Source organism: Poecilia reticulata, chromosome 4 (assembly GCF_904066995.2).
Source record: "Poecilia reticulata chromosome 4, P_reticulata-male-v2, whole genome shotgun sequence".
NCBI lineage: Eukaryota > Metazoa > Chordata > Actinopteri > Cyprinodontiformes > Poeciliidae > Poecilia > Poecilia reticulata.
This window is the reverse complement of record NC_088833.1, coordinates 22,815,981-22,840,357: the sequence shown is the minus strand read 5'-3', so window position 1 is coordinate 22,840,357 and position 24,377 is coordinate 22,815,981. Positions and strand designations below refer to the sequence as shown.

Sequence of the window (24,377 nt, the reverse complement as noted above, 5' to 3'; positions counted from 1 at the left end):
TCTTTTAATTAACCGTTTTAGTTTTCCATATTATCTCATTTTGTTTGTGTGTGTGTGTGTGTGTGTGTGTGTGTGTGTGTGTGTGTGTGTGTGTGTGTGTGTGTGTGTGTTTCTTTCTGGGGTCAAACTTTAGAAAGAGCTAAATGAGAATCTCCATCCATTATCCAAACTCCAAACCCTCTCATCCTTGCAGGGACAAGGGCAGGCTGGTGCCTAACTATAACAATAATTGGGTGAGAGGCAGGGTACACCCTGGAGAGGTCACTAGTCAGCACAAGGCAACACAGAGATAAACTGGACAAACAGCTGTGTGCACACACAGCACACTTAAAAGACAATTTTCAGAGACCAATTAACCTAGCACTCATATTTTTTGGAACAGAGTATCTTCAGTACTCGCAGAGTTAATCACCACACAAAACAACTGCCTTTTACAAAGTAAACCTATGGATAATTTGGCAAACTCTTTGAATTTTTGCAAGAATTTTTTACTTGCCTTTAGGATCTACAGAGCACAATCACATAAAGAACATCAAACAGAACTGCACTTTATGCTTAATCCCAATCAGTATTGCATGTTAATGCATTCAATAATGAAATCATAAATGACTGCAGGGCTGTATAATGTAATATTTTAGGTGCCATGCATTAATACTTTCCTTGTCAACAATATATTAGAGCAATTGTATGAATTCTCACTTTCTGGCACTAAACCTTAAGAACATAATGCTGAAAAAAAATTGTAAAACAGATTAATTGCATTAGATGTCATTAACATCAGAATAACCTTATGTGGCAAGTTTATGGGTACAAAGAATTTTACTTTGCTTTCCAAAGGCTGCATAGTAATCAGGATACAGTCAGAAACAGCAAACAAAAATATATAACAAAAACACTTGGTAAGTAGGACTACAGGAGTAAGAAAGGACAAGAGCAGTATTTACAACATACAGCCATCTTGTGTAGCTATTTTGTTTTTGTTATTCACATACATAAAGAAATACAGTATGTATGTTAATACTTACATGCATGCACAAGAGGAAGGGATTCTTGTTCAAATTTATCTTTACAATCCGAAAAACATCTCAATAACACGTTTTATTAATTTAGTACAACTTTCAATTCAGAATAAATAAAATAACACAATTCGTTTTTTACAAAGAAAAACTCTGGAAAACGGACTTAGAGCATCGTTTCTATTTCTATTGGAACATAAACATGTGGAGAATATTGTTAAAATAGTAGTTCGGCGTATTAAATAAAATAAATATTTTTATAATAAAATTGGATTTGACCATTTCCTGCGCTATTTGTTTTATTGAAATGACAAAATAGGACACAACTAAAGTTTTTCTTCACAATTTGGAGCTGGAAAAAGCCACTTCGATCGTAGTCTGCCCAACCTGGCAACCCGCGGCTCTGGCCGTAGCGCTGAAAAACTTGTTGTTGTCTGGGAAAATGGCGTCAAACGTAGAGGCCCCGGAGCGTTGGTACCTCGCCCTCCTCGGCTTTGCGGAACATTTCCGAACCTCCAGTCCACCCAAAATACGGCTGTGCGTACACTGTCTACAGGCCGTGTTTCAGTTCAAGCCCCCGCAGAGGATCGAAGCTCGGACGCATCTCCAGCTGGGTTCGGTTCTCTACCATCACACCAAGAACAGCGAGCTGGCCCGCAGCCACCTAGAGAAAGCGGTGAGGGGCGTTTGATCTAGGAAAGAGCGGGGATGCTGCAGAGAAGCGGAGGGAGTGTAGGCCGCGGGCAGTGAAAACACCGAACGGCGGAAGTGTTTAACTAGCTATTCATTCAAGAAGGTTACATTAGTAAAGAGGTTCTGATACACGTTCAAATAATTTTGGTACAAAGTGTGTCGTTTAAACCCTGTTCAACCACTTTAGCCTCACGCGCTGGTTTTTACAAAATAAACTGCTGCTCAAATATTTACGCCCAGAATGTTGGCTGACAATATTTTGTCCTTTTTTTGCAGTGGTTTATATCTCAACAACTTCCTCAGTTCGAAGATGTCAAATTTGAAGCTGCGAGTATTCTGTCGGAACTATTTTGCCAACAGGTAAAACATATAAAGAAGATTATAAGATGCTATTATGGTAAACAGAAAAAAGAGTCGAGCCATATTTGTGCTTTTCAAAGACATCCACAAATGATTCTGATACGAGGGGGTGTTATTATGACCTGCTAACTGCCCGCATGTAATACATTTTCAGAATTTGGTGGACTCTGCAAAGCCCCTGCTGCGTAAAGCCATCCAGATTTCACAGCAAACACCATACTGGCACTGCAGACTGCTGTTCCAGTTAGCGGTATGTATTACTTCAGTGGTATTAAAGTTTTCCTACTGAAGATGCACTTATCGCAGATTTTGTGGCCGATTTCTTGTCACAATTTTTTTTGGATTTCACATGCTAATGCAGCTGGTAGTCTTGATTCTTTTGCTGGTTCATTATAAATAGCAAATTGATCCGTCTTAACATGAAAATGTTTATATTACTTATATATGCTCTTAATAAAGTAAGTACTCCAAAAAGAAAAATAATCACATATTTAGTTGTACCTTTCTGAGTTGCCTCATTTCTGGCCCACTGTTGGTACTCGTGCACACCCTCCAACCCAATAGGCGGCAGTAATGTACCTAACGCTTGCTAAGCTATACAGAAGTTTCATGTTGATGTGTAGCATTTTGATTAAAAAAAATTACATAGACTAATTTTAATTAGATTTTTAATACATTTATTTGTGTGTAAGAACACACGAGTTTACATAAGTTAGTTTACATAAACTAAAACGATGATTTTCTCAAAAATGGTTTGAAAATACCAAACTGTCTGTACATCACAAAAAATACAACATTAATTCATGGTAAATCAAAAAAAAAAAAAAAACAATGTCAACTTTAACCTTTGCGGGAAAAAAAAAGATAAGGGGTTGCCATTAATTATTCCCATTATCAAATGAGACGGCGTCAGACTGTGTGTGGGGTGGGTTACATACCTACAGAGATATAAAACTAACTTATATGAACTTAAATACAAACTACGATTTGCTGTGTGAATGTGCCTTACCAATATGTGATTTAGGAACGTCAAAGACTCAAAAAATAGCTTACTCTTTTTCTCTTATCAACAACTGTTGTTGTCAAAGTGACTTGTTAGCGCCTGTGTTTTGGTGCATTCACTAACTGTGTCTTACCTGCCTGTCACCGATCAGGGCCACAGAATATTAAAATTATCAGATTTATTCTTGCTTTGTCTCTTTTTTATTATTATTATTTCTTTTGTTTTAGTTGGAGAACAGAGTTAGACCTGCTGCATTTGGATTCTAGTTGTTTGAAAGTTAATAGTTGCCTGTATTGAGATGTTAAGGTGGTTTTCTTATCTCTTTTCAGCAACTTCATACTCTGGAGAAAGACTTGGTGTCAGCATGTGACCTTCTGGGAGTTGGTGCTGAGTATGCCCGAGTCGTGGGTTCAGAATATACCAGGTAAACATCTCCGTCATTTGCAGTTTGCATGTTTAAATTATTACCCAGACGACAAATGGGGTTGGGGGGGAGGCAATGTGACTATTATAGAATGCCTAAACCAAAATGATGATCATTTTGTCCCGTTGACGAAAAGTAACTCTTTGCTGTAACTCCGACAGCTCTACTTGTGTGATTCGCTTCATGTGAATCGGTTCTGTATTGGCTATTGCACACTAAATAATTAAGGGGGAAACCTTTGCAAGCTGCTTTAAGGTTTTATTTTTAATGTATGTGAAGCTGATGCGAATAGACTTTTAAATGTGACTATGTAAAACTTAAATAAATATAACATACTATATATGATTTTACAACATGGAAGGCGCAACCAAAATGTGTGGAAAATGAAGCTACTACTTTGTTGCTGAATAAGCTTCCACTGGAAACAAATCAGTAAATCAATTTTAATTTTAAATGTACTAAGATTACAAATAACCTGTTTTCTTATGAAATAAGCATTTTATTTGTGCTTGGAACTCTTTTTAATTGAGATTTGTATCTAATAATTAAGATTACAAGGTATTTATTTGTAATAATTTGACGTGAACGTTGACTTAATTTTACTTTTTTGCATCTTTTTAGGGCTTTGTTTCTTCTTAGTAAAGGCATGGTAAGTTTTCTCTTTCCATTTTTCTCTTCTCTGTAGCTAAGTTTTATCTTTATGTCTTCATATCTTTGTTTTTTCTTTCTACATCTGCCACGAGGAAACCCAGCGTTAACTGTTTTAGTAATTTGTTTTGACCTGGGGATGTTTTCTAACCTTCCAGTTGCTGCTAATGGAGAGGAAGCTTGGCGAGGTGCATCCTCTTCTCACACTGTGTGGAACTATAGTAGAAAACTGGCAGGGAAACCCCATCCAGAAGGAATCACTGAGAGTATTCTTCCTGGTCCTACAAGTCACACACTACCTGGATGCTGGACAGGTAGGAAACCTCCCTTGGATGGGTGATGACAAAGTTGTTGTTTTTTTTTTCAGATTTCTGAAGTGGGATGAGGATGGATGTGTAAAAGTTGACAGGAGTGACTACATTGTTTCGTTTTGTTTGTTTCTTTTCAGGTAAAAAGCGTGAAGCCGTGTCTGAAGCAGCTGCAGCAGTGCATTCAGACTATCTCTACACTCCAAGATGATGAGATTTTACCCACCAACCCAGCTGACCTCTTCCACTGGCTGCCCAAGGAGCACATGTGTGTCCTCGTATATCTGGTAACGCTGATTTTCTTTCTTTCTTCCTTTCTTTTTTCTGTTACTCAAAAACTGTGTCCTTAGTTACAACAGAAGTCTCAAGCAATAGTCAAACCTGTACAAACATTAATTTAAAACTATTTAATTGTGCAAAAACATTGAATCAGAAACACTCTATATATTTTTTTTTCTTTTCATTTTCCAGGTGACAGTCATGCACTCCATGCAGGCGGGCTATTTGGAGAAAGCCCAGAAGTACACAGACAAGGCTCTTATGCAACTGGAGAAACTCAAAAGTGAGTTTTTGAGTGTTACTCTGTGCCTAATTTAATCAGCTTTGCTCTGTAAACTGTCCAGAAATCACTAACCGGTGCTGTTTTCTTTTTTTTTTTTTTTTTTTTTTTTTTTTTTTTACCACTAATCAATTTATGTCAGTGTTGGACTGCAGCCCCATCCTGTCTACCTTCCAAGTCATTCTGCTGGAGCACATCATCATGTGCCGACTCGTCACGGGCCACAAGGCCACGGCATTGCAGGAGGTACATCGTTTCTATTCCTGTCACCATCTCTGCAGTTTATATTTAAATACGTGCCATCTTAAAAAAGAAAGCTCATATGGAACATTTGAAGCTCAGTTAGTTCTTTGTGACTTAAAGAAGTTTTAAGTTTTTCCAGCTTCTAACCAGAAAATCTCACCTTTAAAAACAAACTGAAACATTTTAAAAGGAAATTAAAACCAGGGGGAAATAAAATAATGGGTTTGCACACCCTAATGAAGACTGTGCTGAGAATTAACCACTACATCTGAACTCAAAATACATAGGAGCCATTTCAGCTGGCTATGATTACCTCCAAATAATTATTTTGTATATAAGAATTATTTTAATTTCCAACGGATTGGCTGTAGAGTGAATTTGAGGGATTCTAGAAGCATTTGCAAAAGTATCAAAAGTCAAATGAAACCAAGTTTGTTCTTTTTCTTTTTTTGTTCATAATTCCAAAAAGGTATGTTTGGTGCATAATTGCTCTTTACAGGAGTAATAATGGATGCCCCGTTCTACGAATTGATTTTTTTGTTATCAAAAAATGGGAGCAAGATCATAACAAGACGGAGGAAGGAAAGCACATCTAATCCAGATTTACTGCATCTGGCTCCTTCTGGTGCAAAACTGTGATACAATATGGCCGTTCATACTGCAGACAGTTTAAAAACCATCTGATGCATATCCAATTTAGTTCCACATATTGAAACGGGACCATTTTCGTTTCAATTTTACCAAAATTGTTATTTTGGTAAAAGGATCGGAACTGGGCTGTTCAGACCATGAAAACAATCAAACACGGGTCACATATGGGCAAAATAAATTGGATTTGGGTTGCATTTACCTGCTGTGTGAACGTTGTTGTGAATTTCCCCAGCCACTGATCTGCTGAGGACTGGAGAAGCACAGGAGATGCCTTCACTGACTGACAGATTCGAAGTGTGAAGATGTTCCACTTTGATCGAGTCCTACCCAAAAAAAAACAACTAAATCCAACCACATCATTTCAGTTTATTTATCCCTTTGAAAGATTTCAGTTTGTTTTTCCAAGTACGTCGCAAAGGTCAAAGTTGACATTGGAGATAGAAAATTGTCTGATTTATCTTAGTCCCCTTTTTTTTTGCATCACTAAAAGTTTGTGTTCCCTCTGTGTCAAAACAGAATTTGCATACTTGATGAACATTTGTGTCTCTGTTTAGATTTCACAGGTTTGTCAACTGTGCCAACAGTCCCCCAGGTTATTCAACAACCATGCTGCTCAACTACACACACTATTAGTGAGTATTTTGAACCAAAACTTTCTTTAATATTGCTGGTTGTGCTTTTCTAAAAGTGAAGAGACTACAAATTCTCTTTCTAATATTCCAGTAATAATCCTAATTTGGCTACCAATTTGGCATTATGGACTCATAAGAGGGTTACCAGCAATTCAGTATGTAATTCAGGTGCAAGACTAGTCAGAAAGGGGTTAATGGTAGATGTGCCTGAGCCAATCAGAAAAGTGGTTTATTGCACAGAGGACAGAGAAAACCGGAGATGTCCTGCAGAGGGCTGGGCATTGTACCTGCTTTCTGAAGCTCTGAACAGTAGATTATTGTAGGAAAATAGTGCATCAGTGTGCTTTGGGCTTAGCCAATAAGTTCCTGAAATGGATAAAAGATTGGAAAATCAGCTGAGCATTAAACAGGCGCAGCATCGGCCACTGCTGTAAAGTTGTCCAAAAGTGGAGAAGTGCAGAGCAGATGGCAAATGTAAACTATCAAAATGGCCACGGCGTGATCGTTACTAACGTAGCAACAAACGGGATTCGCAAACTCCACTCTGATTCAGCAATTCCTCATAGTTCTGCACTATTTTTGAAAATACGAATTGATAGGAATCAAATAAGACGCACTGTCATTACCAAAGACGTGACTCGTCAGAGACCGTCCTGCTGCCAGCGTTGGCACATAATTTCTGTTTAGTTTGTTTGTCTTAGTGGCCACCGCAGTTCATCTTTGTAAAGTTCGCAACCACCAACCCACAAGGTCAGACCCAGTAATGAAAATGCATTTCTTTTTAATGCAGTTCAAGTCTCAGTAGTGGAGGTGCGGAGTGTCTCAACTTGTCAAATGATCTCCGTTCCAGAGAATTCGCCTTACTCAATAACACAGCTGTACATATTTGCCTGGACTGTTTTTTTTTCTGTGTGGCACCAAATTACTTTCTGAGTCATCACTTGAGTTGTGTAGCGTTTTGAGACGCTCTGCAGCTTCTTTTTGTTAAACTTTTGTTTAGGTCGGTAATGACTGTTCTTGCAGTGGTGCGATTAAACTTTGCAAAAGGAACCCGTACCTTTATTATTAGCTGAAAATAGCTCTATGTTTATTGTGTTTAAGTTACGTTATGTGTTATGTGTGAAAACAGTTGAAGGGATAGTTTTGGGACTCCAGATGAAATTAAAGTGGAAGACTTGCAGATATTACGGAACATACTCGCCTGCAAAAAAAAAAAGAAAAGGAGTTGGGTTTTTTTCGTCCGGAGAATCTGAAATTGTAGAATTGTAATTTTTTTTGTAATTTAAATTTTACATTTTCTAGAATTCAAAGAAAATTTTTCTAACTAAGGGAGGAAAATGTCATGATACACAAAGTGTCGATCGGTCACCGATCATAATCGGCCGATTTTCGTGAAAAAGTGCATGATCGGTGATCATTGGCTCTTGTTGCCACCTGCATCTCATTTCGCAGCCTGTCTGTGCAGCTGGTCTCCTCTTTCCTTTACTCTGTGCAAACACGCAGCAACAAATCCTAAGCGATGAGGAACCATAACGCACTGAGTGAATGGGGAAGTTTGCGTGTTGAGGCGGAAAATTGAAGCAAGTCAAAATGCATCAACACAACGAAGCTAATACGACATAAAAACAAGGCCATACTTTACGGAGTTTGGCTACATCGATGCTCACTGCAGTAAAAAAGACATATGGAGGATCAGATAGCAGGTAAAGCAGCGCACAGCTACAAACACTCATCCGGATTAGCATGACGGTCAGAAAGCTAAACAAATAACCCGCCAATTATTTAAGTCTTCGAGCTGCGATGTAAGACGCTGGTTCTGCTCTCGCTGTTGAACCGCTGCTACGCGCTACAGGTAGTAATATTTTACAGACGGAGCACTGCTTCTGCTCCACCTGGTAGTGACTCTCACACCGAACCTCTGTTTAAAGCTGCAGCATCTAACCTAAAAAAATACATTTTACATACGTATTAAAACTTTCGCTGTCCTAACATGAGACAGATAATCTCTAAAAAATAATCGATCTCCTCCCTGCTCTGCATAATTACTCCGCTCAGTCAGAAACAGCCACTCAGAACTAGCAGTAATCAGCTAGTCGCCATGCTATCAGGAAGTTTTCATTCAGTAACTCAGGATTGTTTATTGTAATGGATTCTGTATTCACCTTTGAATGTTAAGTTTTATATTTGAATTTTTTTTGGCAATGTTGAGAGGTTTTATTTTGGCTTTTTGCATTATTTAGCCTCTTCAGAGCCTTCATATGTTATCAGTCTGTTAAAGATAGTATTATCAATAGCAGTACAATTTGCAGAATGCCTGTTTTGTTTAGATCTTGGAAAAAGTTATTAAAAACAAGTTTTTGTCTAAATTAAGGTGAATTCATGGTTCCTTTTTCCACATAATGTAACCGGTAGTGTTTATGATAAAAAAATAATAATAATAGTTATGTGATCGGTATCGGCAGGAAAAAACCTGATCGGCACATCTCTATTATTTACCAAGGTTATAGACAAAAGAAGGAGTATTAACACTAGAGACTTTCATGTTTTTAATCCAATGGCAAGGTTCCCACAGTCTTGAAAATAGGTAATTTGATTTGATCATTTGCCAAGTTTGGATAAATATGGTAAAAAAAATAAATAAATGCCTGTTCTGGCTTTGAAGCAGCCCTTCGAAACACTGCCAAACAGGTGTTGTGTTGTGTTTTGTGAATCTGTAATTTACACCCAGCCAGGTGAACGTTATATCCTCAAATTTCCAGAATATTAAAGAGATTTTGCAAACCTGGAAAACGGCTTAAACTGGAAGTTTGAAATGGGAAAATTATTCAAAATCCCATCAAATAACTTTCCTCCGACTTCCACCTCCCAGGGTCTGTACTGCATCTCAGTGAACTGTATGGACAACGCAGAAGCACAGTTTACCACAGCGTTGCGGGTGAGTGCGTTGCAATTTCACATCGACGCCGCTTTGGTCTCGCCCTTTTCTGCGCTGTAGTTGCTCTGTGTTCTTGTCACCAAGTCGCTGTTCGTGTTGCAGCTCACCACACACCAGGAGCTGTGGACGTACATTGTAACCAACCTGGCCAGTGTGTACATCAGGGAAGGAAACAGACACCAGGAGGTGAGCAAAGGATTCATTTTACGCTTTTTAGGTTGGAGTATTTCAGTGTATTTATTAGGGCTGAAACGATTCCTCGAGTGATTCGAGTACCTCGATTATTAAAATTCCTCGAGGAAAATTGACCTGCCTCGAAGCTTCGTTAATTTATGTTTTATCATTTAGCGCACCGTTTTTCAGCCGGAACATTATTTGCGTTGAGCGGAGCTCTGACTTCCGCCTCTGAGTTGTTGACGGAAGCTACGTGTTAGCGGCATAACGTCTTATCTTCAGGTTCGGCCCGCGGGGATTTTACTGATTGGTGATAATTCCGGGTTTTCATCGTTTTTGTGGGACCAATAAACATCCTTAAAATGACCGGCGCTATGCCGGGAGTTCGGCAGCCTTTCTGCTCCGGAGCTGCTGGTTGAACGGCGGGAAGAAGCTGAGGAGGATTTATACAGGTGAGCGGAGAGACTGAACACGGCGGGCGGCTGAGGGTTGATGCTTACAGGGTAAGAGCAGCTTTACGGACGAACCGCACAATAAACTTATATCATCCCGGTCTGAACAAACGGGAGGCGGAACATGGCTGGTAGATGAGTTTCTGAACGGAGGAGCCGTAAATATCCCGTATTGCTCCCCCGGTCTACAAAAAAGTAACTGGTAGGGAAGCTCAAATGTGGAAAAAATAGACTGATGTTGATATCCGATAGTAACACTGGTGTTATGGAAGATTTACCAATATTTTATTTCATAATTGTTTTTATCCGATTACTCGATTAATCGTAAGAAAAATCTATAGATTACTCGATTACTAAAATAATCGTTTACAACAGCCCTAGTATTTATTATTATTAGCTGAATCTACTTTTTTATAGCTAACATTTATTTAAAAAAAGGTAGATTATGGTCTACTTCAAATCAACTGATGCTCAATATTTTTAATGCTTGTCCATGAATGCGTGAAGTTCAGTTGAAAAGCAGTTGCTTTTAATTTATTTATTTTTTGGCCACCAGGGGGCACCCCTGTTTTCCCACTCAGTAGAAAACTGCTCACCAGACTGTGGCAAAGCGTGTTCAAACTAACAACGTTCTTCTTCTAAGGACAAAGTTTAAAATGCATGAAAACCAAAGGCGTTTTCAGAATCGAAGACATTAATATTTGAAGCGTATTAACATGCTCGTGTTTTTATCTCTTTTCCAGCTGTATGGCCTCTTGGAGAGAATAAACCCGGATCATAATTTCCCAGTCAGGTAGAAGTTGATTAATGTATTGTTTTTACATTAAAACTCCACTTTATAAAATGGTTTTGTTGTCGACACTTAAACTATTACGTCTTTGTTTCGATTCAGCTCCCACTGCCTCCGCGCTGCAGCCTTTTACATAAGGGGACTCCTGTCCTTTTTTCAGGGACGCTACAACGAGGCAAAGTATGGGAACTTCAAAGTTCGCCGCTCCAAAAATTGAAACCCCCAAATGCAAAGTTCTGCCTTATGCTCACGCTGGTTCTTTATTCGTTCTAGGCGCTTCCTAAGAGAAACTCTGAAAATGTCTAACGCTGAGGATCTGAACAGACTCACAGCCTGCTCTCTGGTTCTGCTGGGCCACATTTTCTATGTACTGGGCAACCACAGAGTAAGACAAACGCTTAGCAAACATTGCTCACACCTGCACTAAAACGGCTCTTTTTTATATATATATATGAGACAACTGGACTGTGAATAAGGTTGAAGCACAAGGTCACCAGGACAGAACACTGTGGTTTCCTTGTTGTTGTTTTTTTTCTACTTAAAGTCAGACTGTCCTTTTTATCCAATTATGTTTAACCTCTGGAACAGAAAACTGCAAGTTTTTTTTCTGGCCAGCCAAACCTAAAATAAATAAACTAGATCAGTCTTGCAAGAGCCTTTACTTTTGGACTATGATGATATTGGAGTGGGTAGTGAATAAAAAAAGTGCAGCTTATCGGTTTGGGTGGTGAAAATGATTAAAGCAAAGCAGCTCGGCCAAATTTATTGGTCAAGATTGTTTTAATCAATATTAGTAGTAGTTTTATGCTAGCTTTTGATTGACAAATACAATTCCAGTATATATCTCCTCATGTTTATGCACTACAGTAGTAGAGATACACCTATGAGAATTTTTTTCTAGATGTTTTTTGACCAGCCAATACCAATTTCAGCTGATTTTGATTTCTCTTCAAGAACTATAGCAGAGATGATTGAAGAACAACATTCAGATTTTATTTTCTTATTCATATTCTTGCAGTAATTGTTTTTTTTTTATTATTGGGGAAGAGCCTGTATGAGAGAGGAGTCACTGCAAAACTGAATTTTAATGTTGCGAACAAAGAAAGATGAAGTAAAGATGACATTTTAACGTCTTTTCAACTTCTCATTACTAAAAGTCAGTTTGCTTCCAACTTTTCTTTCCACAATATTGTTAATATTTTATTACTTTATTACTTTAACACACCTCACTGATACTGAAAATGGCTACCTTTGAGATCTGTTCGCTCGCTAGCAGAAAAGGGCAGCTAACGCATACCTTGGGTATGTTGCGTTCACTGGTTGTAAAAAGAGTCGTATTTTCGAGTTCCCTTCTGGCATAAATGCTCTAAAGGCATCTGTGCACGAGGCTGATAAACATTTTCTTCATGTTTTCTTTCAGATCTCTGGTTAAGTCTGCTGTGAACAAAACCTAATGCAGAAACCTGCTGTTTCTAACTACTGAATTGGCTTTTTAAAATTTTTTTATTTTTTTTATTTCTGAGACTAAACTTTGACACAACAGACTCCAAAATGTTATCTTCAAGCTTGAAACAAAAATAAATGAAATGATTGACCAATCATTTGCCCAGAGTAGGAAAACATGCCTCTGAAATAACCAAAGCAGCTTCATTTATAGACACCTTATAAACACCCACAAGACCAAAGCGCTGTATGCAAGATTAACAGTCAGACAATGCAATAAAAAATCTAAATAACCTGAAAATAAAAAAAACCTCTATATTAAAATGATACATTTATGTTTGTATAACATATTTTTCCTCATTAACATTTGTAAAGCTGGATACTGTGATCCGAAGTTCAGTCTGTTTTGGTTGAAAAAAAAAACTCATTTGGCCGTAGGGATGCAATCAATTGGGATTAAGTTCCAGCTGACCCAAATTACTAAAACTGATAGAAGGACAAAAAAAAAAAAAAACTCTGGTGGTTGCGGTCAGTTATCTAATGATCCTTAGAAAGAGACCCTTCCCCCTTTAAACATCCTGTATTCCAGGCAATGAAATTTTAATTGCTTGAAACCTTGGACACAATATGAATATATTAATATATCTAATAAATGATTCAGTATTTGTAGGAGTCTTCTCACTAAACATGATTACAAGCTCTTCTCCCAATCATGATTGTAGCAGCAGACATTTAAATCTGTGGAAACGATGTAAATTCGAGAGCATTGTTATTTTTGTTCAATACGTGATTATTATTATTACTGGTACAGCAATTAAAGTTTGTTTTATGTCATTATTGCTCCCTTCAGGAAAGCAACAACATGGTTGTACCTGCCATGCAGCTAGCCAGCAAAATCCCTGATATGTCTGTGCAGCTCTGGTCTTCGGCGCTGTTGAAAGGTCCGTACTTCACTTTTCATTGTTTGCTTCCCAGAGAGACGAGCGCGAGCCTCGCACAGTCCCAGCAGGGTTGCGCGTCGTGGATTGGTGCTTCAGAATGAAAGGCTGAAACCCTACTGTTATTCTTGCAGACTTGAACAAGGCCCTTGGAAACAACATCGATGCCCACGAGGCTGCACAGATGCACCAGAATTTCTCCCAGCAGCTCCTGCAGGACCACATCGCGGCCTGCAGCCTCCCTGAGCATAACCTCATCAGCGTACGTAAAGCAGATTTGAGGAAATCTTCCCCGTGCATAATCTTCAGTTGTCGCCTCACCGTGTTTTTCCCTTTTTGTGAAATCTGCACATTTACCTCGTTAATGCGTCTTTTGCTTTCGACGCGCGTTGTAATGCTGCAGTCGCACAATTTGTTTGTCTTCCAGTGGACGGACGGCCCCCCTCCTGTTCAGATCCAAGCCCAGAATGGTCCAACCACGAGCCTCGCAAGCCTGCTATGAGGAGCCTCCTGATGCATGATTGTAGCTGGTAAATTACCACAAGCAGCAATTTGATGCCTAAAAAAACCTGCTATCCACACCACTGTAGCTTAAAAAAAAAAAAAGGATTTTTAACAAGTGACAGGTTGGACGTTCACTTTATTTGCTTCTGAAGATTACTTCCTGATTGTCTGCTACTAATTTTTCCTAAAGTTATCAAACAATAACACTCTGGCGGCATGGACTTGGGGCACAAGATCCGGGTATGACTGTTGGTTTTTGGGAGGAAGGACACATGGCAATGTATAAAAGGGCTTCATTGCCTCAGATGTAGGGATTTGAGTTTGCCAGGATTATCTTCTATTTCCATTTCTTGGAAAAGATCCAGTTAGATATGGGCAGTAAAAAATATGTAGAAGAAATTAATTTATTCATGTTGCTATTTTTGTAACTGTTGATAAATATTTTACATCTTGCCTTTTTTGTATGGAAGCTGTTTTTTCTCTCCCATGCGTGGAAGTTACTAATGCGGACTCCCTGCACTATAGTTTTTTTCAGCTGGGGCACGAACCGTAAATTTTTGATGATTTTGTTTTGTTTTTTTTTCCTTTTTTTTATTTTGCACAAAATCCACAGTAGGTAATATAGACCTGTAACTTATTTTCACAATATATTCATTTGAAAAGTCTGTGTAAAAGAAAGAAAAAAAAAAAAAGAAAAAATATCAGCATATGTTGTTTTGAGGCACAATCCACTGAGTTTAGGGGATGCATTTTAAATACTAGTAGAATTTATCATATTATCACTAATATCCTTAAAAAAACACACATTTCTCTCATGTATTTGTTTAAGTTCCTTTATAGAGTATTTCTCGTTCATGTTTTTTTTTTCTTTCCACAAATCAGCGGGGTTTTTTTCCCAAACATTGGAAAAAAAGATTTATTTTATTGTTCTAATTTGTCTTGATAGTCCTACTAAATGAGCTTTTCACAGTATGTTTGTATAAATTTGCCACTTGTCGAACCTTTTATTGTACAGTGACATTTTATAAATTCAATTTAGTAAAGTGTGATACGTATTATTTTAGCTACCCTACGTAGGTATCTCAATGCTTGGTATTTAAAGCACTGTAAGAGGTGGACACACAGTTTAAGCTTCAGTACTAGCCATATTTTATCCAATGCCTCTGTTTTTAATTCTTACATTGTTTTCAATATTTTTTCCAATAAAAATATGATTGAAATCTGTCAGTTTATTGACTGATGTCTCCATTCCGATATCTGTCTTTTTTTGTGACTTGTGCCCACTTCCTTATCAAACAAGTCTGGAATCTGTATGCATTGGATAAATGCTCAGTCAATCATATTGATTGGACATGCGCAGCATTTGAATGAGGCAGCAAATTTAGTCATTTGTATGATCACTCCAGTAATGCGTTATACTTTCAGTGTGCACTGAAAGGGCAGGTTAGAACGTCAATTTGCTGAAATTGTTTTGATTTTGTAAACTGCTTGACTAAGGAGCAGACCAGACTGGTCAAGGACAGAGCTGCTGAAGTAACAAGTAGGACTGAGCTAGACAACAATGAGCCAAGTCTGAATATCTCTCAGAACATTGTTCAGGTCTATCATCTGAAATGGAACAAGTAAGCCACAGCTGCAGTTTCACCGAGACGTAGCCGTCTACCCGACGCCACAGTCGGGCATTTGTCAGTGAGGCATTCTGGGGGGGATTTGTTTCACCTGCGAGAGCTACAGAGATCTACAGCTTAGGTTTTGTCACCAAAACAAACACTAGACCTCCACTACCACAAATATGGCTTTTATGAGATCTTGGCAAGAAGAAATCCATAACAATTTCCGTAGAAGGCGGTGCTCTGGTCAGATGAGACTAAAACTGAACTTCCATCTTACAAGGCTGTGATTGCTGCAAAGCTCCTTGAAGGCAAGAGTATTGTGGGAAAAAATTCACTTTTTTTGATTTTCCCTCATCAAAAACATACCTGGAGTGTTTGGTTTTATTTGTTCATGCATGTTAATATCCCATGGCAGCTATTTGGAGTGTCTAAACTCTTGCTTTCATAAAGAGCTACTTATATCCACTTATCCTCCTTGGAACTCCTCACAGATCACTCCCTCCCCTGTGCCTTTACCACTCATCTCCTCTAGACTAGCAGCAGCAATTAGCAAACACCTGGTGGAACTGCGAGTGCTGAGCTTCCTGTATGGACAGTACAATTCTTCTAAGAATGGTTATAAACGGCGTAATGAGAAGCATCGTTGTGACGATGTGCTAAAGGCAAAGTGTCAGAAATAGGAGCTTCTTAAAGAGACGGATGCCAAATTTCAAGGCCTCAAATTACGAAGTCAAATTTCTTTTGTCGTGTTTGATATTCACAGCATTTTTAGAATAACTGAAAGTGATGCCATTTCTTGATTATTTTATAAAATGGCCTTATCTGCCTGGAAAATGCCCGATTACTATTGTAAATTTAAAAACAAATGGGTCATTTTTTAAAATTGTATAATATTCTTGCATAGTGACCAAGTGTCAAGGCCAATTGTCTTCAGCTCCTCAGTGACCAGTTTCCCTGCGTCAACAAAACTGACATAAATAGTCCACCTGCGTCCTCATAATGTTATAAAGTTTTACAAAGGGCTGCTTGTGATCCATCATTTAATCCAGGCATGTTGAACAAGAACATGAACTAAAACATTTACCAACCCTTGAAGACTGACTTTGGACACCACCGCTCAAGCCAGTCAGTGACCATCAACTTTTTGAAGTCACATCTTCAGCTCACTTGGAGCCCTTAGAGGCTAAGAAAAGATCTAATACCAAGTACTTGTACCTGGAAAAAACAACTAGAGCCAGGTCTCGTATGTTACAGTGGAAAAGTAGCTTTATGGGTCAAGAAGACAGTTCTGGAGAACATGGAACATAAAACATACAGCCCGAGCTACAATGGAAACCATATTCATGAGTTTGAATTACCAAGCCAAAGAGGACAGCTAGATATTCCTGAGAATGTGTGGCAACTTGAAAATTGCGATTCGCAGGCAATCTTTAACCCTAACTCTGACAATGAACAATTTCTCATAAAGAAAAATATCTGAAAACATCGGCCTTTACGTGTGCATAGCTGGTAGACATGCCCCCAAAAGACTTAAAGCTTTTATTGCAAAGTGCTGACTTGGAGTGGGGGGCTGAAAAACAAATGCATGACATACTTTTCAGTTCTTTATAAAAACAACTGGAAACCATGTGACATGTTTTGTCCACTCGATTATTCCCTGCACTACTGTGCATTAAAATCATTAAAATAGACATTTCTATGATTTCAACATGACAAAATGTGAAAAGGTTGTGTGCTTTTCCAAAAAACTATATCTTGTAAAAGTGCAGTTCAAATACATGCCTTTAGATGCCTTCAAGCAGAAAGTAACACAAGACGGAAACTGATGCCTTATTGCATTATCTGGTTTATGTCACAGCAGAACAGGGGCAAACTTTTTAAACTGTATATGGTTTGAACAGCTTTCTTTCACCCAGACATTTCTAAATGAATTAATATATTTATTAAAAAAAACATTAACTTTATTGAATGAGCTCTTGCAAAGACAGTACATGATTCGAGTTGAAAATATATATTATTTTATCTTTTATACAATGAAGAGGCGTAACATTAAATAGGCTACCTGTTGACCGGGACGAATTATCCTGTGTCAAAACTGTAAATAGATTATGTGACTCAATTAATTACTAACAGCAGAAGCAATTTTATTTATGCATATATAAGAAGAAGATGCACATTAAAAATGGACATGCGTGTAATATATCAAACTCCAAAGTCAAAGCATTCGTAAAAATGTATTAGTCCTACTCCTCAGTCACTTCCGTGAAGTCGTTCCAGAACATATCTTTTTTCCTTCCATCGCAGCACTTATCATTTCCGAGGTGTGTATGAACGCAGCATGACGCCGCCTGTGGTGGCTCATTACATTATCTGGCAACCGGAGTGGCAGCGGACAGAAGAGAGGGGATCCCCGGGATTTTTTTACGCCAAAGCCAGCTAAATACTGACGCCAAACAAGTGAAAACCGCGGGGGAACTCGACCCGGCTCCTCCTATATACTCCGTAAGTTCGTGAAACTTTATTTCGTTGTCCTGTAATCTTATTCGAGATCATAATTTCCAATTAAAACGTGACGGTGACGGAAGTTTTTTTCTGTCGGTGTTAGCTCGGCTAACGCAAGTTAAGCTAGCTAGCATAGCTTGATCTCCGCTAACGTGCAAGGTAACAGTTTGTGTGTCGTTGGGCTCCACACACACACACACACACACACACACACACACACCTACCGAGGACGGACTGCCAGGAGCAAAGCCTCAAAAGTGGAGCAAAATAAAACAAACTTTTCCTATCAAACTTGTTTCATCCTGCACCGGCATTAGTACATAATGAAAGTTAATTACTGTATGTGCTAATTGGAAGCCAAAAATGATTTAGCCAAAAATGACATTTCTCTGTGTAATTAACGCTCAATTATTCGTGAACACATCCAGGGACTGTTTGTGCAGACCAGAGAATTAGCGTTAGCAGGCTAACTTAGCTTGCATGTTAGCTCGTCTTGTACTACCCCGTTGCTCTCCGAAACGGGGTCGGTTTCATTGTCTCTTTCGTGTATCGCTATTTGGAGGTGTAGAAACACCCAGACTAAACTGTATGATATGTATTATCACTTCTTAAAGGGGCACAAGCTCCTGGTTTACACCTGGTATCACAACTAACCGCCGAGGACCATTGTGGGCTGGTAGCTGGATTTATGTAGCCTCTGGTTTGGTAGCCGGACAGATGGACAGGTTGTTGTTGGGAAGCCAAGTTAACGTTAGCATCCGATAGCTTGTTGTTGTTGATGGGTTAGTTCAACATAGGCATCCGCTCTTCCGAGGCTTAAGTAGCGTCACTTAAGTTTTTAAACAGTATTACTATTGTTGTCAGCAGGCATTTATAAGTCTGCGGTTTCTCCTAATTGTAGATTTATTCTTTTGCGCTTCCAGAAACCATTGATCTCATAACTTTGTCAGATTAGCTCAAGCGTGAAGAGACTTTATGGAGGCGTAATGGTGGACGATTGTGCCTTGGCCGGTGTGTGTCTGTCTGTCCACGACAGCTTAGTAGCAATCACCCACGCTTTGGTAGGGGTTTTAGTGAGACATCTAAATTCCTACTTTTGTTTTACTAGAAAAGCAAGGTTTGTGTAGCATGATACAAATTCGAGACCTAATGCCAAGTCGACATGGTCTTTTTAGTTACTACACTGTTCAGTGCCTGTTGAGGTCAAAAATTTCGGAAGTATATCAGTAGAGACATGCCTCTTAATTTACGCCATTATTGTTATTCTATTATAGCGACTTTCTTAGTTGTGTTTTTTTCAGGTTGCTTTAAGCAGTCATCTTATTTCTACTTGGCTCCCGATCAAAGGTCCCTGCCTGTTCTTCAAGAGGTCATGTCAGTTTTGCAATTCTGACTTTCAGTTATGTTTTTTGTGAGATGAACAGCAGTCTGCTTATCACTTTTTCTTCTGAGCAAGTGTCCTCTATTTAGATCAGGCAGACAGTTGGCACCCTTGGCTGGTGAAAGAGGACATGTGTCGCTTTGCATTTTATGATGCGCCTTGGAGTTGCCTGAGGAGGGGTGCCTCTTGTAAAATAAGAAAGACGGGGGGAGTAACTCCCCTGAGAGTGATGTAACTAGACAGACATGACTTCTGATGCTCTGTTATTCATCTTGATTAAAACTTTAACTTACAGATATGTTTTCTATTGTTGACTAATTATTATTTTCCGCATTTATTTCCATGGTTATTCACTTGCTGTTGTGATTATCTGGCTTATACGGTGCCTGGAAAAAAATATTATCACCCCTTTGGACGTCTTTAATGTTACAATCATAATCAATATATTTTATGTGACAAGGGAACAAAAAGTAGGGAGTGACTGAAGTGAAAGTAAGCAGATGCTTTTAATTTTGTTTTTTAATGCTTTACAAAAATTGAAGTGTGTCAGGTATTTGTATTTCCCCTTTTATGCTGATTTCCCTTAATATAAAGCAATTGCCCTCACTCAATTGGGAAATAGTCAATCTGTGTTTAACCTTTGTATAAATACAAAATAAAAAGCAGAATGTTGAAACACTTTGTGGCAAACATGTGGAAGAATGTTATCTGATCAGATGAGACCAGATTTAGACTCTATGGTGTACTTAAAAGAACACTGTCTGAAGAAGAAAATTGAATTACAAATCACAATAAATGCATTATCCCCACTTTAAAGCATTGGGGTGGCAGCGTAATGTTGTGGGATGCTTTTCTTTAGCCAAACAAGGCAGCTGATGAAAGTTAGTGACAAGACGGACAGCGACTAAATGTAGAATCAGAGCTACAAGTGAACAAGAGTTGGGTGATTATTGCCCCTTGAGATCTAAAGATATAAATAAAATCTATTATTATTTTGACCCATCGACGTATCTGTCACTATGGTAGAAGGCCAAACTATTGTCTGGATCTTTTTTCGAAGTGTATATTTGATAATAAACTACTAATATCACTTTTACGTCCTTGCTACAATAAAAACTAACTCATTGATAAGATGTGTCCCACCATTTTGACAATCTGAATCGTTATCTTTATTTAACATGAATTACTATTGCAATTGTCCTATTGCATTTGCATAGTGTCTCTTAATGTTTGCCGTTAGATTCAGCAATTCCTGTCTTTCTAATTTCCACTTAAAAATCTTAAAACCAGGCAATGAAAAATCTAAATGGCCGGATGGTGACCAGGAACCGTAAAGTGGGCAAGTCTGGTTTAGACCTGGGCACTTTACGGCCCTGTCAAAGTACAGACCTAAATCTGACTAAGGTTTTGTGGCAAGACTTGTAAATTGATGTTCCCATCCAGTCTGAGTAAGCTTGAGTTTTTTTTATAGCAAATTGGAATGGACAAAAAGTTCTGCATTTCCATGTGCAAAGCTGGTAAAGACATCTGCCAGAAGTACTTGGCAGCTGTAATCACCATGATGGGTGGATCTATGAATCATTGACTCAGGTGGATCGAATAGAGATGCTGGCTACACCTTTTACTTGTAAAATATATTGGAAACATTGTATCATTTTCCTTCCACTTAACAATTTTGTGCTACTTTATTTTCATCTGTCACATTAAGAAAACACCTCGGGTGTATGATCGTACGTAGCAAAAGTGTGAAAAACATTCAAGGAGTATGAATACTGGAAATGTTCTTATCTGAAATGTAATATAGATTTTAATCCTACTGCTATGTAATCTTAATTATGGCACGTGTGCCTTACTCCTTATTCACTATAGCTGATATGAAAGCATATGTTCTTAAATGTGTAACTCCTCCCTCCTCCTCCCTCATCATGGTATTTTATTATACTTCTTTAGACTACATGTCACAGTTTAGCTTAGACAGTTTCAGATTATGTTAAAATGTCACCGATTAAAAAAAACAAAAAAAAACTAAGTTCTCTTTCTACAAGTGAAAAACAAACTACCTACTAGTGTTGTCTTGGTGTCATACCAAGCATGAACATGGGTATTTCTTTGTTCGTTTCTTTACTAGTCATCGCTATTGTTATCTAGTAAGGGTGTTCACCTTTCATGATTCCGAGTATAGAAAATATTTCACATGTCACAATAAGCGTACTTGTATTAAACTTTTAGACTTTCCTGGCATTTTTTAGAGCACCAATTCTTTACTTTACCACCTCTGACATCCTGTTCTATTATATCACCCAAGCAGAACTTTGCTGATTTACAATGTTTTCATGCTATCTGAGAAACTCCCTTTCTGACAGTTCCTCCAGATACCAGACGACAGGAGTAGATGTATTGGACAGGAATAACCACCCAAAAGCCTGGGGCGGTTCTTTAAGCAGAAGCCGGGAAGGTCTTTAAACCGTAGCTGCCCTGACTATTACTTGTTTACCCTGTTGGGTTTTGTCAAGCATGTGTGTTAACAATGTGACCAGCCTGTCCTTTTTAGCCATCAGACACTACATGTTGTTTTGTTTTTTTTAAAGGAATGGCAGCTTCAGATCATGTGTCTTTATGTACTTATTTAGTAAATTATGATCTTAGGTAATGCATTTCTTGTACTGGCAGTGATGATTTACCTCACCGCCTTTACATTAGGTTTACGTGCAGCTCAAATGTTTTGTCAATGGTGTTAATTAAATAATACTAAATCCAACTAATTAAAAATGACTTTTTTTGTTTCTGGAAAGGATAACTATTATTTTTAATGACACAAGGTGTGATTTTTATTTTAATTTTTTTAATGTTAGTTCTACAGAAAGCTAGTAGTGAAATACTGTCTACTGTCCCACATTAAATATACATCATCTTGTCCTTTGTCAGTTAACCAAAGTGGCTTGAAAGGGAATAGAAATGTTTTTTTTTCCTATGATTTCAAAGATTCTTGTGCAGGCAAACGAGCTATTTGTTAAACTTTTTTAAATATTTTTGTAGTCGTTTCATTTTTGGTGTAGCAGTTGCTTTGATTTTTGCATGTCAGCAGCTTCATTAAATGTGTTGTCTCAGCAATATGTTCATTTTTATATTTATGACAGTAAGGCGCCACAGGATCTTGAGGATATATTATCACAATATAAGTGTGTGCAAAATTCATATCAAAAAGGAGATTTTGGAGTGGCTTAATTGCAGGCTAATACACTGTTCGAAAAATAAAGGGAACACTCAAATTACCACATCCTAGATCTGAATGAATGAAATATTCTCATTGAATACTTTGTTCTGTACAAAGTTGAATGTGCTGACAACAAAATCACACAAAAATCATCAATGGATTAACCAATGGAGGCCTGGATTTGGAGCCACACACAAAATTAAAGTGAAAAAACACACTACAGGCTGATCCAACTTTAATGTAATGTCCTTAAAACAAGTCAAAATGAGGCTCAGTATTGTGTGTGGCCTCCACGTGCCTGTATGACCTCCCTACAACGCCTGGGCATGCTCCTGATGAGGTGGCGGATGGTCTCCTGAGGGATCTCCTCCCAGACCTGGACTAAAGCATCCAACAACTCCTGGACAGTCTGTGGTGCAACGTGACGTTGGTGGATGGAGCGAGACATGATGTCCCAGATGTGCTCAATCGGATTCAGGTCTGGGGAACGGGCGGGCCAGTCCATAGCTTCAATGCCTTCATCTTGCAGGAACTGCTGACACACTCCAGCCACATGAGGTCTAGCATTGTCCTGCATTAGGAGGAACCCAGGGCCAACCGCACCAGCATATGGTCTCACAAGGGGTCTGAGGATCTCATCTCGGTACCTAATGGCAGTCAGGCTACCTCTGGTGAGCACATGGAGGGCTGTGCGGCCCTCCAAAGAAATGCCACCCCACACCATTACTGACCCACTGCCAAACCGGTCATGCTGAAGGATGTTGCAGGCAGCAGACCGCTCTCCACTGCGTCTCCAGACTCTGTCACGTCTGTCATATATGCTCAGTGTGAACCTGCTGTCATCTGTGAAGAGCACAAGGCGCCAGTGGCAAATTTGCCAATCCTGGTGTTCTCTGGCAAATGCCAAGCGTCCTGCACGGTGTTGGGCTGTGAGCACAACCCTCAACTGTGGACGTCGGGCCCTCATACCATCCTCATGGAGTCGGTTTCTAACCGTTTGTGCAGACACATGCACATTTGTGGCCTGCTGGAGGTCATTTTGCAGGGCTCTGGCAGTGCTCCTCATGTTCCTTCTTGCACAAAGGCGGAGGTAGCGGTACTGCTGCTGGGTTGTTGCCCTCCTACAGCCTCCTCCACGTCTCCTGGTGTACTGGCCTGTCTCCTGGTAGCGCCTCCAGCCTCTGGACACTACGCTGACAGACACAGCAAACCTTCTTGCCACAGCTCGCATTGATGTGCCATCCTGGATGAGCTGCACTACCTGAGCCACTTGTGTGGGTTGTAGAGTCCATCTCATGCTACCACGAGTGTGAAAGCACCACCAACATTCAAAACTGACCAAAACATCAGCCAGACAGCATAGGTACTGAGAAGTGGTCTGTGGTCCCCACCTGCAGAGCCACTCCTTTATTGAGTGTGTCTTGCTAATTGCCAATCATTTCCATCTGTTGTCTATTCCATTTGCACAACAGCAGGGGAAATTGATTGTCAATCAGTGTTGCTTCCTAAGTGGACAGTTTGATTTCACAGAAGTTTGATTTACTTGGAGTTATATTGTGTTTTTTAAGTGTTCCCTTTATTTTTTTGAGCAGTGTATATTCCGATTGTTGTGAACTTGCTTTTTACATGCTAATTTAGTATTTATCCATGAGTAACACAGTCTTGATCAGCAGATCAGTGGGTTTTGTCAACACAATATTTACCACTAATAACCTCATCACAAGATTCTTTATCTTGCAGCAATAAATAGAAGTCATGCATTGGTTTAGTTTTGTAAGCATTCAGGTTTTTCTTTTTGGTTTTTTGTTTTTTAGCACAACTGGTATTTCCTGAATTGACTAGTATTCTGTGTATTAGAAATTATTAATACATTTTGTTTGCATTTTTGTCCTGC

General features: G+C 38.9%; 2 protein-coding genes across 2 annotated transcripts in view; both read left to right on the top strand.

Moving 5' to 3' along the window:
- The first annotated feature begins 1,413 nt into the window (after positions 1–1,413).
- Positions 1,414–15,000, top strand: mau2 (MAU2 sister chromatid cohesion factor). Its single transcript, XM_008407231.3, has 18 exons — positions 1,414–1,692; positions 1,986–2,069; positions 2,224–2,319; positions 3,402–3,496; positions 4,118–4,145; positions 4,303–4,458; positions 4,593–4,739; positions 4,924–5,014; positions 5,154–5,257; positions 6,460–6,537; positions 9,407–9,472; positions 9,575–9,658; positions 10,842–10,891; positions 10,991–11,068; positions 11,162–11,273; positions 13,182–13,272; positions 13,404–13,531; positions 13,697–15,000. Exons 1-18 carry the CDS (start codon positions 1,459–1,461, stop codon positions 13,769–13,771), a joined length of 1,797 nt encoding a protein of 598 aa, XP_008405453.1. The 5' UTR covers positions 1,414–1,458; the 3' UTR covers positions 13,772–15,000.
- A 2,672-nt stretch (positions 15,001–17,672) lies between these two features.
- Positions 17,673–24,377, top strand: part of gatad2ab (GATA zinc finger domain containing 2Ab) — a 28,541-nt gene continuing 21,836 nt past the window's right edge. Inside the window, exon 1 of the mRNA XM_081606480.1 lies at positions 17,673–17,888. The gene's annotated coding sequence lies outside the window, so the exon portion shown is untranslated. The remainder of the gene's footprint in view (positions 17,889–24,377) is intronic.

Bases quoted from the DNA above. Each gene is read 5' to 3' on its own strand.
- mau2 (XM_008407231.3), top strand. From the start codon at position 1,459: ATGGCGTCAAACGTAGAGGCCCCGGAGCGTTGGTACCTCGCCCTCCTC. The intron at 4,459-4,592 runs GTAGGAAACCTC...GTTTCTTTTCAG, and splicing joins ACTACCTGGATGCTGGACAG to GTAAAAAGCGTGAAGCCGTG. The intron at 6,538-9,406 runs GTGAGTATTTTG...TCCACCTCCCAG, and splicing joins CTCAACTACACACACTATTA to GGTCTGTACTGCATCTCAGT.